At 34.2% G+C, this 22,227-nt stretch overlaps 2 protein-coding genes, 1 non-coding gene and 1 pseudogene across 3 annotated transcripts; 2 read left to right on the top strand and 2 right to left on the bottom strand.

Annotated features, from left to right (window-relative positions):
• Positions 1-787: 787 nt before the first annotated feature.
• Positions 788-4,892, bottom strand: ICEE (transcription factor ICE1-like). The gene is made up of 4 exons (NM_001254406.1): positions 4,143-4,892; positions 3,177-3,401; positions 1,782-1,952; positions 788-1,095 (listed from the first exon to the last, which is right to left on the bottom strand). The coding sequence occupies exons 1-4, from the start codon at positions 4,890-4,892 to the stop codon at positions 1,012-1,014; spliced, it is 1,230 nt and encodes a 409-aa protein (NP_001241335.1). The 3' UTR covers positions 788-1,011.
• A 5,550-nt stretch (positions 4,893-10,442) lies between these two features.
• On the bottom strand, positions 10,443-11,162 carry LOC100306468 (uncharacterized). The gene has a single exon (NM_001248556.2). The coding sequence runs from the start codon at positions 11,133-11,135 to the stop codon at positions 10,809-10,811; it is 327 nt and encodes a 108-aa protein (NP_001235485.2). The 5' UTR covers positions 11,136-11,162; the 3' UTR covers positions 10,443-10,808.
• Positions 10,828-10,938, top strand: MIR5767 (microRNA MIR5767). Its single transcript, NR_126618.1, has one exon. It is a non-coding gene; the product is annotated as a microRNA MIR5767 (primary transcript).
• A 5,971-nt stretch (positions 11,163-17,133) lies between the features above and the next one.
• Positions 17,134-22,227, top strand: LOC100777514 (TMV resistance protein N-like; annotated as a pseudogene).

The raw sequence follows: 22,227 nt of genomic DNA, 5'->3' as shown, positions 1-22,227 counted from the left end.
CCATTCTAGATCCTGGTATTCCTAAAACTTCCTAATAATCTAACATAATGTGTTCTTGGTAGTCATTAATATTTTATAAGGATCCCTTAAAATTTCAACGTGAAGTGCAAGAAGCAACTGTCGCAACCCATAAACCTTATTTCAATAAACCTTAGACCTGTTTTGCGAGTTCGCCATCAAGACTAACAATAATATAAACCACATAAGAGACATTGTTGCTAGTTGAAACCACATAAAGAACTTAAGTACAATCCTCCTCAAAACAAATAATCAACAATTCTTGTTTTAAAGACCATGTACATATTACGGTCCAAGACTCTCCCTATAGATTTGGGCATAAAGTTTGGCGTAGAATAAGGAGCTTCACCCATTTGAACATTCATATTATGATGAGCAGTGTAGGAGTTTCTCAAGTTTTCAAGTGCTTCAGTTCGGTGTTTGTGGGTAAAAAAAGGTGTATCAATTTGTAGAAAAATGTGAATCATTTTTATAAAATAGGGTAAGAGACTATTTCTAACATAAATTTCAATAATGCATGATGCATCATAATCAAAATCAGGATTTTAAATTGGAGACTGAAATCACAGTTGCAGTTGCATCATGATGGTTTTTGGAGTCTCCGAATCTGAGTTACAACTGCAATGGCAGCTCTACCAGTTGCATTTGTCCACAATTTTTCACATTAAGGTTTTTGAAAACTCTGCAACCATTATCATTTAAAACTTTGTTCAAAATTAAATAGGCAGAAAAGAAATTTATTAAAGAACTATATTAAGAAGGGGAGAATCGCGAACAAAACAATTTATTCCATAACAATTAACAATATAAGTTTGCTGAAATTCAGGAAAATAAAGGAGCTAATTCCTCCCAATGCAGATATTGGCTAACCCTTCTTGATCTTAGCCTAGACACAGCTTTACAGACTAGAATAAGCAATGGCATTTACAAACTGCATGCTACAGCAACTACAGTTAGTGCGTCTATTGGGATAGCATTTGTCAAGAACTACTCTCACATCATTCCATGGAAACCTGCTGTGTCCAACAATACTTCTTTAATTTGCTCTGGAAGGACATCCTGGCCTTCTCGGCATTGCTGGCAAGAAACATAAAAGACTAGATATCAAAACAAAACCTAAGATGGCAGTAACAAAGCAATAATGAAGAAGGTCAAAATTTAAAGATGAAACACTTGTTACAAAACAGCTTGAGAGGGAGCCCCATAAGACTAGGGAGTAAAAAGCCTTGTGACAACCACTCATGAATATAATATATGCTTAAAATTTTCACCAATTGAATGAAAAAAGATGGAACCCTACAGTCTCCAGCTTAAGTTTTTTCAGTGGTCACCTATCATACCTGGTGACAAGCCTCGTGCATATAGTACATAGTTCAATCAAACAGAGGGAGAGGAAGATAGACCTGTGTGCCATCTAATTATATTTCTTTAAGATAATTGACAATTGGTTTGCTAGATGTTATAGTACTAGCAGTACTTTGCTGAGTTCATGTAAGTGGGATTAATATCCAAACGGAATGGATTCAAACTTCTCCTAGAATTGTTTCTGGTGCAAAAGGAAAGTACCCAAACTGTGGTATCATGCATATCTCTACTAACCATCTTGTTGCTACCAAAACACCTGCCTTTCATTTCATCCTAGCCATGGTACAATGTGCTATTGCCCGAACAAAAATCAATGGCAAGCACAATAATATAAAGCAAGGAAATAAAAAGGGAAACATTGATGTAAAACATGGCACAGGATAAACAAAACTACATACCTCAGCTCTAAACACATCTAAAGAAAAACCATTGAAACAACTGATTACGGCCTGCTGAACATCCAATCCAAGGCTATCCATTGCCCTCATGGTAGAAAGTAAAAGACCTGGTCTGTGGGCACAAAACATATGGATATTGACAGCTCCCCCTTCCCTTACCGTAACCTCCACCTATAAGTTTCAGAAAAAATTCAAGTCAAAATTTCCTCAGTTGCACTGCCATTAAGTTCTGTGAGAACCAATAACTATCTCCTAAATCTAATTGTTCCTCAATGGTTTGCAATAATAGTTAATTCATATTTTTGGGGTTTGCATTGATGGTCATTGAAAAACTATTGTTGGAAGGTGAAAAAGCAGTAAAACAAAATGGAAAAAAGGGTATGTCAAATATATTTCGACTATGTTTAATTGTTTATACATTCACATGCCAAATGCATATAATTTCCAAGCTTTTAGGTGTTAAAAAATTCGGTTATAAAACCAATACTTCTCAGTTCTCACATGATCACATATATTTTCGATACTTCGCATACTTAATAAGTGTAAAAAACCTGAAGCCATCAAAACAATGACAGAAAGAAACGAAAATGATGCTAGGTGTCAAGAACACCAAAGGCATCAAAGCAATGACAGAAAGAAACAAAAATGATGATGGGTTTCAAAAAAATTGAAGCCGTCAAAACAATGATAGAAAGAAATGAAAATGATGTTGGGTGTCAAAAAAACAGAAGCCATCAAAACAATGATAGAAAGAAACAAAATTAATGATGGGTGTCAAAAAAACTGAAGCCATCAAAACAATGACAGCAAGAAACAATGATGGGTGTAAAAAAAACTGAAGCCATCAAAACAATGACAGAAAGAAATGAAAATGATGGGTATAAAAAAATCTGAAGCCATCAAAACAATGACAGATGAAACATGGGACCCCATTATCTGTGGTAAGGCATGTTAAGTAATGCACGGGATTTGTTTGAGCTTCCAAAATGTAATATGTACCACAACATTAGCAAAGAGTAAAATGTAATTTCTATATTGGTTCTACACTAAATGTGGTAAACAAGTGCACATGCATGAAATAGTCAGACTCTGAAGTTCAATATTTTTTGCAGGTAGGCACGCAATATGATGCAAGTCATACAGAAAAAAAAGGGGATAGTTATTCAAATTCTGTGCTCTTTATCAACACCAAATTAGCATTCATCATACATGTATACCTGTTGGTTATGTGAGAAGTCAAAATCAAAGCAGAGAAAGATTATCATAAATAATTCAGATACTTAATAGGCAACTAAATGTATTGTCAAAGATCCAAATAATTCAAAGCATTATGGAAGATTTTTTGGGCCTGACACATTGGAAGAAGAACAATTTTGCACTATGACAAACAAATACCTTTGCTGATTGGTTTTTAGGACTTGGCAGAGAGATAGGACATATTTCTTCCTTCACCCGGCAGGGAAGGGTAGGCAGAGTGGGTGTCACAGGGTGAAAGCTTGCAGCAGGTGGAAGGGATGAGCCAGGCGGGCCTGACTCTAGTTCATGATTAAGATCAGTAATTCGCACTTGTAACTCCCTTAAGTAGTCAATGGCATCCCCTAGTATTGAGGCCCTATCCATCTACCAAAATAATCAAAAGAAGATTAGCTTCTATCCTCCCAAACACATCAAGGGAGCAAATCATTGATTTCAATAACCAAATCAACAACAATCAAACCAAATCAACACATACACACAGCTTAAGTTTCACATTCATAAAAACCACCACACAAGATTCTTCAAAAATAAACAAACACAAGTCACCTCACTTCACAATATAATCTAACATGATTAAAACACATCATAATAATTCCACATTTTAGTAGAGGTGGCAAAGCAGACTACGACGCACAATGCAGGCCAAGCTTGGTGAGTAATAATAGTGGGCAAGGACACAAAAATCCCAGACTCAATTCAAGCTTCTAAAATGATGCCCAAGCCAGATGAAAGCCCAATTTTTTCGTCCAAAGCCGGAATCAGGTTTGATTGAATTGCGCTAAAAATGACCCAGATTTAACTCAAATTTTAAAGCTCAAGCCTTAACTTTCATGTGACAGGCCCATTTTGCCACCTCTACAGTCTACACAACCAAGTAACCAACCACTCCTAACCCAACAAAGCATGAACTAACATTAGAATTAATCATTAATAAGGAGATATAAGATTGATCAATCGGTGAAGGAAGGGGAGAAGTCGCAGGTTCGAATCTCCCCAAATAACATTTCTAGCAAAACTAACAAACACGAACATTTGCTGATTAAAAAAAACATTAGAATTAATAATCCACAAAGAAGAAGAGCTTTGAATCCAAAATTTTCATACCTTGCTAATATTAGGCACAACAGACCTTAACATGTACAACTTATCATTGAGCTTCTTCCTCCGCCTCCTCTCCGCCATGAGATTCTTCGCCGGCATCTTCTTCCTCTTCTTCTTCTTCCCCTTCTGGTCTCCACCACCACCACCACCATTCCCATTCCCATTATCACCATCACCATCATCATCATCATCATCATTATCATTATCATTGTTATTTGCATCAACACCATTCTCCTCCAACTTCATATCCTCACCAGACTCATAATTCAACCCTCCCTCATCCTCCCCCTCCTCACCCCTCTTCCTCCTCTTCTCCATCGCCAACTGCGGTGGCGGCGGTGGCGGCATCGCCAATTCCTCCGCCTTCCCGGCCTCTCGCCACCGCTCCGTCCGCTTCTGATACAGAGTGGATGGAGCAAGTGCGTCGAGAGGCCGCTGCTTCTCTTCCCGGCGAATCAACCCACCACCGGGTTTGCTCGCCGGGAACTCGGGGTCCAGACTGAGCTCGAGCGCGTTCACGGGAAACGGGGCGAGGAAACTGCTCTGAGACCCCAACTCGAAGCCACATTCCAAAGGACCATTCCCGTTCACGTTGAAGTAGCACGGTTTTGGCGGCACCACGAAGTGTTGCTGCTGAGGCAGAGAAGAAGAAGAAGAAGAAGAAGACGAACCCAAAGGGTGCTCCAAAAACGCAGCGTCGTTTTGGAGAAAATCACAGTGAGGTTGGTCCATGTACCAGTCACGGTCCAGCATTGACTTGAACGACGCTAAGAGAGCGGCGTCCCCTGTAACGGCGTCGTTTTCGGGCTCCGTCCAGGGAACGCCGAGAGTGTGAGTGAGAGCTCTCGTTGGAAGCATTTCGAGAGAGACAGAGTTAAAGTGTTTGAGTGAATGTGAAAGGCTCGGTTACGAAGAAAAAAAAAAAAAAAAGAGAAAGAGTTTTCAGCTTTTTGTTTTTTGCTCAGAGGAAGAGAATGGTGACAAGTTTGAATGTTAAATAGTGTATATATAATGGGATGAGAGGAAGTGAAAGTGTAATGTGTACAGTGCAGTGTGGTTATCTATGTGTGATGTGTCTGCTCTGAGCTGTCTGTGTGGTTTTACCTTTTATCTTTTCAGTCATAATAATCCTTGGGAAGTTGGGATGCCTTTTATTATACTAATTACTAATAAATATTGAAAAATTAATTTTATTTTTATTTCCCATTTAAAACTCATTAAATACTTTAAATGAAAAAAAAATAAGTACAGATATAGAATGAATTTAAAAATTAAAACTGTTTAACAAACTAAAGTTTGCAAATAATTAATATTTTATTATTAATTAAGTATGGTTGAATGTAAGTGATTAGTATGTTATGTTATTTAATTTAATGTTATTTGTTTAAAACTCATTAAATACTTTAAATGAAAAAGAAAAAAATAAGTACAAATATAAAATGAATTTAAAAATTAAAACTGTTAAGCAAATTAAAGTTTGAAAATACTTATTGGTTTATTATTATTAGGTATGGTTGAATGTGATACACTCTTTGCATGTTCGTTATGTTATTTAATATAATACTTCAATTGAAAAATTAGAAAAATAAGGACAAATATAGAATAAATTTAAAAATTAAAAGTGGTAAATAAATTTAAATTTGAAAATAATTAATGGTTTATTTTTAATTAGTTGTGCTTGAATGTAATTGATACATTCTTGGTATGTTGTTTTATTTAATATAATTTTTTAAAACTCATTTAATACTTTAAATGGAAAATAAAAAAATAAGTAAAAATAGAATGAATTTAAAAACCAAAAGTGTTAAACTAATTAAAATTTGAAAATGACTAATGGTGTATTATTAATTAGGTATGGTTGAATGTGATACATTCTTTGTATGATCTGTCATTTAATATAATGCTTTAAGTGAAAAATAAAATATAAGTACAAATCTAGAATAAATTTAAAAATGAAAAGTGTTAAACAAATTTAAATTTGAAAATGATTAGTGGTTTATTATTAATTAGGTATGATTGAATATAAGTGTGCATTCTTACTATATTATTTTATTAAAATAATTTTCTTAAAACTCATTAAATAGAAAAAAAGTGAGATTTCCTATTTTGTGATAATTATGAGGATTTTTCTTAATAATAAAATGTATTGAAATTGTAGGTGAAAAGATGTGGAGTTGTTATTTTTATTATTTCTGTTGTTGTTAAATGTAACTATTTTATTTACTTTTGTAGAGAAATGGTAAGAAGGTGAAAATGTTGTTTTGAAAATTAATTAAATCTTCTTTTTGTGTGTGTGAGTGAGAGTGGTGATTTTTGTTTATGGAAAAGTGAGATAATTTTTAGGGATAATTTGATTAGTTTTGCTTAAACTGTGTAGCGTAAGAGGCTTATGTCACTGAAAAAAAAGTTGAGTTTTGTGGCGGTTAAATATGTACGTTTTGGTAGCTATAATTTGCCAAAATTGACATTTTCAACTATTAAAATAACTGGCAGGATACCATGAAACGATTTTTGGCATTTTTAATTGACCTCTGGTATTTTGGCGATGAAAGTGATTGCAATTACTGATGGTAAAAGGCCACTACAATTTGCACAAACAACTTTTAAGCTAAACATATTTGTTCTTGTTAGTGTAAAATTGTAGCTATGGTTATGGAAGTTATATTAGACTATAGATTCCCTTACATAAGAAAAGTTTTTGATGTTATTCACTTCATAATTGTTAATATACATCATTGAAACAAAATTCCTCTATAAGCTTAAGTTTTAATGATAACAAACTTTCAAGAACCAAATCATAAGTTATCTAAACTTAACTATTAATGATTACTTTGAAACATGCCTTAAAAAACAAGAGTTGATTCAAAAGCATAAAGAAAGGTGTGAAGTAGTGGCCTACAATATAGAAGCTTTCTAGATATAGATTCTACAAAATCATAAATAGGACTACTAGAAGGAGAACTAATTAGAAACATGAATGTCAATCATATTTATTTTCTTGATCAAAATGTAAATATTAAAAGTTTTCTATGATAAAAAAAAAAACATGATATTAAGGATAACTTTAGTCAATGGGTAGATACCAAAAGTTATACATGACTAGAGGACCGATAATCAAAAGATGCATGGCATAACAAAAGAATGAAGACAAAAAAGTCTGCTATTTAGAAGTACACACAAGAAAGATAAAGCGAAGAGAAGAATGAACAAACATTTCAACTATGCTCTTGAACAACTCACAATTTTTTAAACATTTGAATTCTACCTCTATCATTCATAAAACAGCTAGATCCAAGGCCTATTTAAGGAGATTGATTTAAAGGAGCTTATTACAAGGAAGGAGTGACAAAACGAGAGGATAAATTGCAAAAGAGTTCGGCTGCTTAAGAAAATACCCCATTTCAGAAATCCTTTTTAGCCAAAAAAAACTCTAAGTTGGATTAGGGAAGAAAAATGGATGAATCAGATCAATCCTAATGGATCAAATCAAAATAATTCATTCGTTCATTTTGATCCATTAAAAATTATTTAATGGATATGATCCATTTGACAAAAATCCATTTAATCCATCCATTAACACTTTTTTCATGGATGTATATTCATCCGATCCATCCAAAAAACAAATATATTTTAAAACTTAAATACTTTTAGATTAAAAATAATATATTTTAAAAAATTTACAATACTTTCGAAAATAATAATAGTCCAAACAAAAAGCAATTGAGGTTGTTTTCGGCTAACCTTGACCGAGGCTAATTTTAGCTGACATTGATCAAGACTATTTTTTGGCTGATGTCGATCGATTATGTTTTTTTAATTGACACCAACTAAATTTTTTCTGACCAATGCCAGTGATATTTTTTTTATCAACATTGACTAGGGTTTTTCCAGCCAACATTGACCGTGACTATTTTTTTGGCTGATGTTGGCTATTTTTTTGGTTGATGTCGGCTAGCTTTTTTGCTGACATTTGTCGATTTGCTTTTGCTGGTTGATACTATTTTTTGGTCGACATCGACCGATGACGAATTTTGGTAGACATTGGCCATGGTTATTTTTTGGTCGACATCAACCAAAATAAAACCCTAGTGAATGTCGACAAAAATAGCCTAGGCCGATGTCAGCCGCAAAACATCATCAACAGGCATTGGTTGAAAAAATTCTAGAAGACATCAGTCAAAAAATGACCCCGATTAAAGTTAGCTTAAGAAAACTTAGCCATCATCATTTGAAAAATTGCATCGGAAAAAAAAATCATCAATCGACATCAACCAAAAACTCTAAACAACATAAGCCAAAAAATAGCCCTAACCAAAGTCGAACAAAAAAAATCATAGCTGACATCATCCAAAAAATAACATTGGTAGACGTTAACTGAAAAAGTTTTGGACGATATCGACCAACATCGTTTGAAAAATATCATCAGTTCACGTTTATCGAAAAATAGTCTCAATCGATGTCTGCCAAAAAATCTAGGCTAATGCAGGCCAAAACATAATCTCGACCGACAATGACCGAAAAATAATCCAGCTGGCATTGGTCGAAGATTGTCCACAAAATCTATTGTTATTAAGTTGGATCAATTTTGATCCATTAAGTATTGATTACAAGATTCATTGAATTTTTAAAATTGGTGGATGAATCATTAACTATCCATAAAATTAAATGGGTGGATTTGGATCCATCAATTTGTTTTATTATTTTGTAATGGATTGGGATGCCTTTTATTATACTAATTACTAATAAATATTGAAAAATTATTTTTTTTATTTCCCATTTAAAACTCATTAAATACTTTAAATGAAAAAGAAAAATAAGTACAAATATAGAATGAATTTAAAAATTTAAACTGTTAAACAAATTAAAGTTTGAAAATAATTAATATTTTATTATTAATTAAGTATGGTTGAATGTAATTAGTGATACATTCATGGTATGTTATGTTATTTAATTTAATATTATTTGTTTAAAACTCATTAAATACTTTAAATGAAAAATAAAAAAATACGTACAAATATAAAGTGAATTTAAAAATTAAAGCTGTTAATTATAGTTTGGAAATAATTATTGGTTTATTATTATTAGGTATGGTTGAATGTGATACATTCTTTGCATGTTCGTTATGTTATTTAATATAATACTTCAATTGAAAAATTAGAAAAATAAGGACAAATATAGAATGAATTTAAAAATTAAAAGTAGTAAATAAATTTAAATTTGAAAATAATTAATGGTTTATTTTTAATTAGTTATGCTTGAATGTAATTGATATATTCTTGGTATGTTATGTTATTTAATATAATTTTTTAAAACTCATTTAATACTTTAAATGGAAAATAAAAAAATAAGTAAAAATAGAATGAATTTAAAAATCAAAAGTGTTAAACTAATTAAAATTTGAAAATGACTAATGGTTTATTTTATCATGATTCTTATCTTTCCCGTTGGTTTAATCACTTCCTGTGAAATTCCAAACATCAATCATTTGGAATTTTCCTATATTCCACCATTTGTTTGAGGGTTCAACATTTTGTTTATAGTGGAAAATTTCATACTTCTATTTACATTGACATTATCCCTTATGCAGCAAAACCAGATGAATAAATAAAAATAAAAGTCAGTATGCAATAGAGGTCCAAAACAAATCAGTTGGACTAATCATTATAAGATTTAAAGCCACTGAAAATGTAAATTCAATTGTCCAGATTTTAAGAAGTTAAGAAACAATGTTAGCTACTAGAACATGTGGGTGAATATTAATAAAGGAAATAAGCATTGATACAGCAGCACATGGTGGTCACAGAAAATTCTAACTCTACTATATTCACCCACATGTACCTAAACTAAGAAATTAGTCAATTATACCCTACAATTCCATGAATTGGCCAAAAATGCGTAGCAGTGATGACATTCATTAAAAATAACAAGAACTTTTGCATTAGTAATTTCTTATCTTCTAACTAAGTTATTCAGAAAAGATTGAAATATGAAAGAAATTATTCAATCTTGCTCAGTATAATGAAGACAAAATTTAGCTCAAAAAGCCTCTAACTCCACATGTGCTGCCACAGAAATTTCAGGCGTACACATAAGATGGGGGGCTTGCATAAGAGATATACATTGACTTACAGATTGTTCTCTTACATTGTTACGTGGATGAATCAAATTCACATCGAGCTCTAAAGCAAGTTGACATGTAAACCGAACATAGGATAAAAATAAAACCATAAATCTCTTCATCTGCTTCTATCCAAAATAAAGAAAACAGCGGCTTAATTTACAAAACTAATAAGATTTCTATAATTCCAGTAAGCTAACTTTGACCACAAAAGTCATGAAAATTTTCTCACAGTCATTGAAAAAATTACAATATCGGAAAAAATTCCCTAGACAGCCATTTCAGACTGTGATTTATAAATCACACGTCCAATTACATGTTTATGTTTGCATAGGTTATCCCCAAGTGATAGTATTCTACATCATCATGGTAGACTCAATTAATGGTCCTTCAATCTTTCTGAGCAACTGTATGGCAGTCCTTGTTTCTCCTATTTTGCATAAATCATTGATCAAAGTCCCATAACTAACTTGGTTCAACTTAGATCCTTGAGCTACTAATACTTTGGCATGGATAATGCAGGATCAATTGAAACCTGGCTCCGGCCCGTGTCACCCAAACAGGGAATTGTGGGTGCTCTTGGAGGACCTTTGAAGGTGCAATTTGATACACAAATCGGACACCATTAAACTCACCATTAAGACAGAGACCTTGTAGTGTTGACACAAGGGAACAGATCCTGAAATAAATATTATTAGTGGAAGATTTGATTGAATAGGATGCAGTTGCAGATGGAACATGCGATTGACTAAGTGAAGTGAATGAGTGGAGGATGAGGCTGAGGCAGAGAGTGGAGGCTTGTGGCATAACAAAGAAGAAAAAAGGGAAACATAAGATGAATCTAAATGGGAAGAGAGTGATAACCAGAGAGGAGGCATATCTTTGTGTTTATCCTTAACATTGATGACCACATAGTGTTTGGGATTGCTATAAATAAATAGCATAGGAAACTAGGGCTGAGTCATCCAAGTGGAAAATGAATTGGATTGGGCTATGCCTTTTCTTTTTGGGATATGCTAGGTGCACCAGCACCAGTAATTTTAGTGAATGGGCCATTTTGTCCTTTAAATAAAAATTTAAAAAAGGCGCTCCTCCTCCCGAAACCACTTCCTGCTTCTTTTCCTCGTCCCGGAAGACCACTTGGTGCTGCTTCTTTTCTTCTTCCTGCGTGCTTCTTCTTCTCCGCGAGACCAGCGAGCCCGGCTGCTTCTTCTTCTCCACGAACCACGCCTTTTTCATCTGCTCCCCACCTTTGTTAATAAGGGTAACTTCCCACTTGTTAAAAATATGCCTATTTTTAAGCTACACAAGCACAAACAAATGAGCGCTTATGTAGCTTAAAAATAGGCATTTGTTAAATATACCTCCCACTTTTAATCTTATGCCTGTTTTTTGTGATTGCTTTTCCAAATATATCTCATTCTTTTCCTCCTGAAAATTAGTACACACTCCGCTCTTACTTGTTGCGTTTTATTTCAACAACTTTCTTCTCCTTTTTCGTTCCATCTTCATCTGTGTTCCAGATAGAAAACGTTAGTAATATCAGTTCAGTGAGATAGAAACTAAAAAAACCCACAAACATTTACAGAGCGGAACGAACAAAACCGGGAGAAGAAGAAACTTGCTTCACACTCACGAACACAAGACTAACAGAAGAAGAGAAGTTTCGCAATTCGAATTCACTCATTCAATTGAATTCATGTGGTACGTAAGAAGCCTTTTATAGGCACACAAAATTCGCTGAAATCTGTTTCAAAAACTGTGTTTGTAATAGACAACTGCCGCTGAACATTCTTAACTGTGAAGAAAGAAGAAAGAAAAAAAGGGGGGAGGTGCACTAATCTCTGAAAATGAAGGATATATATTTTTTTAAAATAATTATAAATTAAGTAAGCAAATGTGAGGTATATGATTAAAACTGAGAGGTATGTTTAACAACAGCCTAAAAATAAGCTCCATCTGACTCATTTGTATCCTCTTTTTTGTTTCATGCCATCTATTCTTCTTTTTTTTTTTTTTTTGTCTGTAAAAAACTTGAGAGAGGTGCAAAGAGAAAAAAAGGAGATACACATAAAATTCCCCATAACAATAGTGAAAAAACAATACAAAGACTAGAAGGAACTGGGCTTAGCCCACTATGAAGGAAGAAGGAATACATAAGCCAGCTGGCATCTACTAATAAAAAAATTAATTATCTTTGAATTAAATTTTATTTTTAATATGTTAGGCCTCTGAATTCATTCCAAACGGGTAACATAAAAGCACTAACCTTGAAATTTTATGATTTCTAATTCTGAATAAACTTTTTTTTTTACTGGAGCTAATTCTGAATAAAGTTGAGTTAGCTTTTTGGATAAAAGACGGTTATGAAATTTCAATAGTAGCTAATATTCTTCTAATGACCAGGGATGCTGCAAGAAAATTAGTGGAAAGCATCTGCTATTATCTAAACCTGAACTGCTCAAACCTATATATTGACACCTTTTACAGGTACCATGAATGTTATTGACAAGAATATTGATAACTGCTAAATAATTGTATTTTGATAATAGAAAATAAGGCAAAATTGTCTTTAAAAATAATTATTTAGCAGTTATTTGCGCTTAAATATTAAAGAATTGATGTTTTGTTGAATTTTGGCTGCAGATATAAAAACTAGAGGTGTAACAAGCAAAAAGACCAGAAAAATTAAAGAAAAGAAGAAAATCTGAAGCAGGCCCAATTCAATACGCGCGCTGAGCGCGCGTCACACGCTAAGCCCATGATCCAATAGAAGCGCGCGCTAAGCCTGCAACACGCGCGCTAAGCCCGCGATCTAACAGAAGCACGCGCTAAGCCTGCAACACGCGCTAAGCCCGCAATCTAATAGAAGCACGCGCTAAGCCTGCAAAATGCGCGCTAAGCGCGCGATCTACACGCGCTGAGCGAGGGGGTGTCGCGCTGAGCGCGCCTACGAAGGCCCAAAGTCCACTCCAGCAGCTATAAATAGAGAGCCAGTCCAAGGGACAGAACACCACGACAGAACCCCCTCTCCTAGGGGTTTCATTTACTCCCTTTCTTTCACCCCTTCTCATTGTAAAGCCCTCAATGGCCATGAGTGGCTAAACCCCCTTAGTTAGGGCCTGACAGGCCTAGAAGCCAATGTGATGTATGATGTATGATGTACTCTTCACTATTTATCAATGCAATACCAGGTTTTTCTTTCCTATTTTCTTTTCTGTTTTTATCTTGCATACTCATCTTTATACTCTGTTAGGAGTTAGATGCTCGGGAGAGGGTAACTTCTAAATAAGATTTGAAGAAGATATGCATGCATTAGTTTTAGGGGTTAGACGCTCGGGAGAGGATAACTTCTAATAGAACAAGAAGAAAAGATATCATAATAAAATCATTGCTAGGCATATAGTGATTGTATTATGCCCATGCGTCAAAGCAAACATCTAGAATTAGAACTTCATGCATTTTATCTATTGAGTCTTTGCAAAGGCATTTGGGAGATAGATAGGTAGAATAAGCTTGTTATCGTGAGGCATCAAGGGCAAGTAAATGAATAGATGTGGGTAGGGTAGAATCACTTGAATTGATAAAGAAAAAATCATAAACTCATACATCCTAGGCAGACAAGGCAAGTCAGTTCCTAATATTATTTTATCGTGAATTTATCCTTTATTTAAATCTTTTATCTTTCTTATCTTTCATCTTTTTCTTTATCTTTAAATATCTTATCTTTTCTTTTATCTTCTAATTTTATCTTTAAATATCTTATCTTTTCTTTAGCTTATCTTCTATCTTTCTTTATCTTTTATTTTGCATTAATCTAAGTACAAACAAAGTCCCTGTGGATTCGACACTCGGACTTCCGAGAACTTTACTGCTTGTCACGATTTGGTGCACTTGCCAAAGAGCTAACAAATATGACGAGGAATTAAATTTCATTTTATGTGTCGTTCTTATTATTTTTGATAATGCTTACCCTGAAATTTTTGGTCCAAATTGCTTTGTAAATTCCTCCGCATTAAATGTTTATCTAGATCATATATGGAATACATGCCAACAGAAAATAAGAACTTGATCCATCTATCTCAAAGTAATTAAGTATGCTAATAAGAAACATTTCTGTAGTGTGACCAAGTGTCATTTGATTTTGAAGCAATTCTTTCATACGTTTTATTAGGAACTATGAAGTGCTGGCACTCCTTTTGGTTGATATGTCTAAGTTTGTGACACATTTCCAACAACGATAAAAGTGTGTCAGACACTCTTCATTAAGTGTTTAATTAAAACAGTTATATTCTGTGAAATGAAGGATTTTATCCAGTGGGTCTCCCATTGTTTGCTTTTGCTAATGTGAATTGAAGGAGTTAGACCTATCATGGAATAAATTTAGAGTTATTCCTGAATTTGAATTGGTGCAAGTGTCTTCAGGAAATTAGAGGGATTCTTCCAAACTTGAAATATTTCTATGAAGATTAATGCCTATCCTTGACTTCCTCGTGTAGAAGCAACTTACTGAGGCATGTGTTGTTTCTTATGTGTTTGATATGGTCATCGATGGTGTATTTAGTGTTGCTAAACTGAATGAATCATTTATGACTAACAGGAACTGCTTGAGGCTGGAAACACCTTTTATTTTCCCGTAGCTGAGATTCCAGAGTGGTCTGAGCACAAGACCTCGGGATCGTCAAACTCTTTGTGATTCCAAAACAAATTTCAAACAATTAACATTTGCCAATAAAAAACAAATTCAAACCATAGCTATTTGTCTTGTTGGGGATGAAGAGTATTATTCATTCCTTGAATATGAAGATGTATTCCCCATATGAAGATAAAGATGAAGATGGGTATTCCCCCCTAGAAGATAAATTTGAAGATGTCTATGTCTATTCCCATCTAAAAGGAGTAATTTTAAGCCCATTGTGATCATCAATGGCAATTTCCATATCTTTGAGAACATATTCTTAATAAGCATGGATAATGCACGCCCTTTTGATCTGCAGGAAATGGAACCCAAGGATAAACATTTGTTTGAGTACAATTTAGATGCACTTGTAGAAAATGAAAGGAACCATGCAGAGTTTATATTTGCAAGTTGGGGTTGTGTCCAAGTCCATGTAAAATATGAATTCATGTATTGAGACGGCAAAGTAGCATGGAGGATATTCAATTCACGGATTCTCACAGAAAAATAAAATCAGATGATGATCTCAATAGTTCAGAATCTCAAAACCAACAATTGCTGAAACAACAATGTAACTAATTCTCTTGCCTTACTGCTTACTGGAAACTGATTTATCTTTTCTATTCACGTTTAGTTTTAGACATTTGACTATGCTTTGGTTTCAATAAAAATAGATTGGGCATTTGAATGTTTTTACACATTCCTCTGAATCTGCGGTTATTTTTCCACATTTTACTTTATTTCCTGAAATCTAAACTTGAACTGCTCAAACCTATTGACACCTTTCAGGCTTTCACAGCTGCCATGGATGTTATTGGCAAGAATATGACAAGGAATTAAATTTCACTTTTTATGTCATACTTAATACTGATTATTTTGGTATAGCTTACCCTAAAATTTTTGGTCCAAATTGCTTCGAGACAGCCTGTAACTAATAACTAGATCCATCTATCTCGAAGTAAATATACTTAAAAAAAACATTTCTGTTGTGTCTGACCAAGTGTCATTTGATTTTGAAGCATTTCTTTCATGCATTTCTGATTATGAAATATGAAGTGCAGGCACTCCTTTTGGTTGAAATGTCTAAGTGTGTGACACATTTCCAACACTGATACAAGTGTGTCAGACACTCTTTATTAAGTGTTTAACTAAAAAAATTATACTGTTAGCTCATATGGTTCATATATTTTTGCCTGCACTTGCATATGCATGGACGTACACTCTTTAAGAAATTAGAATTGTAAAAGAAATCCAATTTGACCTCTCTTTAAGAACTCGAACTCTCAAGATGTTACTGGCTCAAGATTTTTCTAAAAATATTAGGAAAGGGGGAGAATATAAAATACCTTTGGTTTGCACGAAACTCACCCCAAAAAGATCCCACTTTCTTTTTGAAATCTTTCTCAGTTTCAAGAATTAGATCTGGGTGACAAAGAATTAGAGAGATTAAGAAGCTGGAAAACTACCATTTTCACTTCGAACATATCCATGATGTCAGAACCGCATAAGATCAGTAACGGATCCAGAAATTTTATATTGTGGGGACAATACTCATACAAATTAGTGGAGATAATATTCATATAGGTTACTTTTTTATACTACATTTGAAATTATGGGTACAATTTATAATTACACATGTATATTACAGGAAGAAAGTTTTTAAAGTTAGTGGGGGCAATTGCCCCCAAAACCCACCATGTAGATCATTCCCTGGATAAGATTACAGTTTAGGATTGAGAGGGTGGCAATGCCCTATAGTGACATTTGCCAGAACCATGTGTTCAAACATTCAACATCTTCGTCTCCAAAACTGCAACCTTTCAGGTGAGTTTTTTCCAGTAGGTCTCCCATCGTTTGCTAATATGAAGGAATCAGACCTATCATGGAATAAATTCACAGTTATTCCAGAATACATTAAAGACTTCTGTTTTTTAATTTGCCTTAATTTGAATGGCTGAAGGTGTCTTCAAGAAATTAGAGGGAATCCTCCAAACTTTAAATATTTTTATGCAGAAGGTTGCCTATCCTTGACTTTCTCTCGTAGAAGCAAGTTCCTGAGTCAGGCATTGTTTCTTATCTATTTGATTTGGTCATTCATAGTGTATTAAATGTTGCTAAACTTGATGAATCATTTGTTACTAACAGGAACTGCATGAGGCTGGAAACACCCTCTTATTTGCCAGGAGCCCATAGGAGATAAGATTCCAGAGTGGTTTGAGTGCGAGACCTGGGGACTGCCAATCTCATTTTGGTTCCGAAACAAATTCCCAACTATAGCTATTTGTCTTGTTAATCACAGGATGACTATTTTCTGCATGAAGATGAAGATGAATATTCCACCCTAAAAGATGAAGATGACTTTTCTCTACCAAAAGGCAAAATGGTTTGCCGCATTGTGATCATTCAATGGCAATAACAATTTTTTAAGAACAATATGAAGATAACCACTGATACTACTACACGTCTTTTTGATCTGCAGATGATGAAACCCAAAGATAAACAATGGGCAAAATACGTAATTTTATTTCAAGCAGGAAAAAAAAAACTTAAAAGAGGCAAGTGTACGTGCATGAACTAAACATGTGTGTACAATTGCAGTTGAGGAAGAAAGAAGTGAACAACACATGCTGAATTGTGAGAATTAATCAAGTGTAGGAGCTATTGCTTGAAGGCTCAACCTATCACTCCTCCTTCTACAATCTTGCTGACCTCTCTTCTCAGTTCTCATGGCTATGAGACCATCCTCATCTTCATTTAGTTACAGATTCACCTATGACATGTTCCTTAGCTTCCGAGGGGAAGATACTCGTTGTGGTTTCAGTGGCAATCTCTACAATGCCCTTCAGGACAGGGGAATTCACACCTTCGTCGACTACAAGGAGCTCCAAAGAGGGCATGAAATCACATCAGCACTTGAGAAGGGAATTGAAGTGTCCAGAATTTTCATCATCGTGCTCTCCCAAAACCATGCATCTTCCTCCTTTTGCTTAAATAAACTTGCTTACATCCTTAACTTTATTAAGGGGAAGGGTCTGTTGGTTTTACCAATTTTTTATTATGTAGATTCTTCGGATGTGCGACACCACAGAGGTAGTTTTTGGAGAGGCATTGGCTAATCATGAAAAGAAGTTCAATGCAAATAAGATGGGTTTCAAACATAACATGGAGAAGACAGAGGCATGGAAGATGGCTCTGCATCAAGTGGCTAACTTGTCTGGCTACCATTTCAATGGGTACCATTACAATCTTTTAACTTATTTTTTACACTCATTCATTAATTTTAACTCTTCTAATGATATTTAAATATTAAAATTTAAAGAGAAAAATAATACTTACTAACCTTGAACAACATATATACATAAGGTGGCGGATCCAAAAAAATAGCAGGACAAAAAAAATAATAATGTTTTTATAAAAGGAAAAAATTACAATTTCTTACAAAATCCATAAAGTTCCAACCAAAAAAGTAAAAAATACTCAAGTTTCTACGTACACATACTTTTACATATTAAAGATATTGTATAATTTTGTTACGTCAAAGTTATTTAAAATTACAAAGGTAAAGTAATAAAATTAGTACCAGTTTATTCTCTTTTTTATCTCCTATAACTATTTATATTACTTCATTTTAAAAAATATTTTATTGGAGCAACACCGTTTTTTATGGGGATAAAAATAAAATTTATTAAAAATATTAAACTATAATTATTTTTCTTGTGGGGGCAAATTGCCCCCATTGCTGTGAACGTAGATCGCCAGTGCATACATACATATCAAGACATGGACATGAGAGATTGGTCTGACTTCACACAAATATACTTGATTTAATAGGGGCGGATATAAATATGAGTTTATTAAGAGGATAGTTGACTTGATTTCAAGCAAGATTAATCATGCTCATTTACATGTTGCGGACTACCCAGTTAGACTAGAGTCTCAAGTGCTAAATGTTATGTCACTTTTGGATGTTGGATCTGATGATGTTGCCCACATGGTGGGGATCCATGGACTTGGTGGAGTGGGTAAAACAACACTTGCTGTTCCTCTATAATTTCATTGCTGACCATTTTGAAACTTTATGTTTTCTTGAAAATGTGAGAGAAAATTCAAACATAGTTACAACATCTCCAAAGGAACCTTCTTTCTGATTCAGCTGGAGAGAAGGAAATTATGTTAACAAGTGTTAAACAAGGAATTTCCATTATACAGTGTAGGTTCCGATGGAGGAAGGTTCTTTTGATTTTTAGATGATGTCAACAAACGAGAACAGTTACAAGCGATTGTTGGAAGACCTGATTGGTTGGGTCCTGGCAGTAGAGTCACCATCACGACTCAGGACAAACAGTTGCTAGCATGTCACGGTGTTAAAAGAACTTATGAGGTGGAATTGTTGAACGATGAAGATGCTCTTCGGTTACTCTGTTGGAAAGCTTTTAATTTAGAAAAGTACAAAGTTGATTCCTGTTATGAGGATGTTTTAATTCGAGCAATAACTTATGCTTAGGGCCTTCCATTGGCTTTAGAAGTAATAGGTTCCAACTTATTTGGAGGAAGTATGGAACAATAGGAGTTTGCTTTAAATCGGTATGAAAGAATTCCTAACAAAGAGATCCTAGAGATACTTAAAATAAGCTATGATGCTTTGGAAGAAGATGAGCAAAGAGTTTTTTCTCGACATTGCCTGCTGCTTCAAAGAATATGAATTGGGAGAGGTTGAAGATATACTTCATGCACATCATGGCCAATGCATGAAACATCACATTGGAGTGTTGGTTGAAAAATCTCTCATAAAGATTGGTTTGGGTGGTAAGGTAACACTACATAACTTGATTGAGGACATGGGAAAAGAAATTGTCCAAAAAGAATCACCAAAAGAGCCTGGAAAACGTAGCAGATTATGGTTCCCTGAAGATATAGTTCAAGTTTTAGAAGAAAATAAGATGAATAAGATTGGTATATGATGATGGTTTGGTTTTTCATCTTTATCCTTGAATTATCTCTTTTGTTTATTGTATTCTCTTTTCATACTTATTTTTTCCCTTCATAATAATATGTACATTTCTCTAAACATGCATGTATGTTGTGGTTGATTCGTGAATTTTGGGTTAAAAGGGAACTCGTCATATTGAAATCATGTTTATGGATTTTCCCTTATGTGAAGAAGTAGAGGTAGAATGGGATGGGGATGCCTTCAAGAGGATGAAAAATCTCAAAACACTTATTATTAGAAATGGTCTGTTTTCCGAAGGTCCCAAACATCTTCCTAATACTTTAGAGTATTGGAATGGTGGAGATATCCTTCACAGGTTTTGCCAAACGATTTTCATCCAAAGAAACTTGCTATTTGCAAGTTACCCAACAATTGCTTTACATCACTCAAGTTGGCCACCTTATTATTGAAAAAGGCAAGTGTATTATTGAGTTCATATCATTGACCATGTTTATTAATAAGTTGAAAGTTCACTCGTTATTCATTTGGTTCTTTTATTCATGTTTTATATTAATAAATTCAGTTTTGGTTTATTGATTTGCTTCTTTTTTCCTTTTCTTTATGTTGCAGAAATTTTTAAATTTTGATGGGTGTCAATGTTTAACAATGATACCAGATGTATCTTGCCTCCCACAATTGGAAAAATTGTCATTTCAATCGTGTCAGAATTGATATACAATTCACTGTTCAGTTGGGTTCTTGGACAAACTTAAAATCTTGAATGCTGATTGTTGCCCCAAGATAAAGAATTTTCCACCCATCAAGCTGACCTCTCTTGAACAATTCAAACTTTAGTTTTGTTCCAGTCTTGAGAGTTTTCCAGAAATATTAGGAAAGATGATAAGTATAACACAACTTGACTTGGAAGGAACTCCCATAAAAAAATTCCCTCTTTCATTTAAAAATCTTACTAGGCTTAAACAATTACATCTGGGTGACACAGTAGCACTGAGGTATGATGGTCGCATTTGCATTTCGAACATTTCCATGATGACACAACTGGCTGATATTACAGCTTGGCGATAGGAAGGGTGGCTATTGCCTAAAAAGGGTGCAGAAAAAGTTAGCTCAACTGTGTCTTCAAACATTCAAAAGCTTGCTCTCCAATACTGCAAGTTGTCAGATGAGTTTTTTTGGATAGTTCTCCCATGGTTTGTTAATGTGAAGGAATTAGATATACGTGGGAATAATTTTACAGTTATTCCTGAATGCATCAAAGAATGCTTCTTTTTAACTAGTCTTTATTTGCATCACTGCAAGCTTCTTCAAGAAATTAGAGGGATTCCTCCAAACTTGAAATATTTCTCTGCAAAGAATTGCCTATCCTTGACTTCCTCATGTAGAAGCAAGTTACTGAATCTGGTATTGTCTCTTATGTATTTGATTAATTTGGTCATTCATAGTGTATTCAATGTTGCTAAACTTGATGAATTATATATTACTAACAGGAACTGCATGAGGCTGGAAACACCAACTTTCATTTGCCAGGAGAAAAGATTCCAGAGTGGTTTGAGTACCAGGCCGGGCCGGGGGTCCATCAATTTCTTTCTGGTTCCATAACAAGTTCCCAGCCCTAGTTATTTGTCTTGTTACAGGATCAGTCGAGTATTCGCCACCCGAAGATGAAGATGAGTATTCCCTGCTTGAAGACGAAGATGAGTATCCCTTGATAGAAGATGAAGATGAAGACGAAGATGAGTATTCCCTGCTAGAAGGAAGATGAGAATTCCCTGCTAGAACATGAAGATGAAGATTATGGCTATTTCCTGCCAGGAAGTGAAGTTGTTAGTACCATTTTGATCATCAACGGCAATAAACATTTATTTGAGTACAATTTGTGGATGGAAATGGATACTACACGTCTTATTGATCTGCAGGAGATGGAACTCAAAGATAAACATTTGTTGAGTACAATTTAGATGAAGCACTTTCAGAAAATGAATGGAACCATGCGGAGATTATATTTGAAAAATGGGATTGCATCCCTGTCCTTGTAAAAAGTGGAATCCATATATTGAAACAGCAAAGTAGCATGGAGGATATTCAGTTCACCGATCCTCGTAGAGAAATAAATTAGATGATGATCTCGATAGTTCAGAATCTCAAAACCAACAGTTGCTGAAAAAGCACAGACTAGCAGACATGGAAGTTGCTAGGACAACATTGTAACTAATTTTACTTGTGCTACTGCATACTGGACACTGATTTAAGTTTTGTAATCAAGTTTGGTTTTAGATATTTAACTATGCTTTGGTTTCAATGAAAATAGATTGGGCATTTGAATGTTTTTTATACATTCCTC

Source organism: Glycine max, chromosome 16, assembly GCF_000004515.6.
Source record: "Glycine max cultivar Williams 82 chromosome 16, Glycine_max_v4.0, whole genome shotgun sequence".
NCBI lineage: Eukaryota > Viridiplantae > Streptophyta > Magnoliopsida > Fabales > Fabaceae > Glycine > Glycine max.
Note: the sequence above shows the minus strand (reverse complement) of the source record. Positions and strands in the feature narration are given on the sequence as shown.

What these genes read in the sequence shown, in the direction of transcription:
- LOC100306468 (NM_001248556.2), bottom strand. Translation starts at nt 11,135, where the DNA reads ATGCCTCCTCTCTGGTTATCACTCTCTTCCCATTTAGATTCATCTTAT.
- ICEE (NM_001254406.1), bottom strand. Translation starts at nt 4,892, where the DNA reads ATGCTGGACCGTGACTGGTACATGGACCAACCTCACTGTGATTTTCTC. An exon ending in TTGTGCCTAATATTAGCAAG is followed by an intron (nt 3,402 to 4,142) that starts GTATGAAAATTT and finishes TTATTTTGGTAG; the next exon opens with ATGGATAGGGCCTCAATACT. An exon ending in CTAAAAACCAATCAGCAAAG is followed by an intron (nt 1,953 to 3,176) that starts GTATTTGTTTGT and finishes TGAAACTTATAG; the next exon opens with GTGGAGGTTACGGTAAGGGA.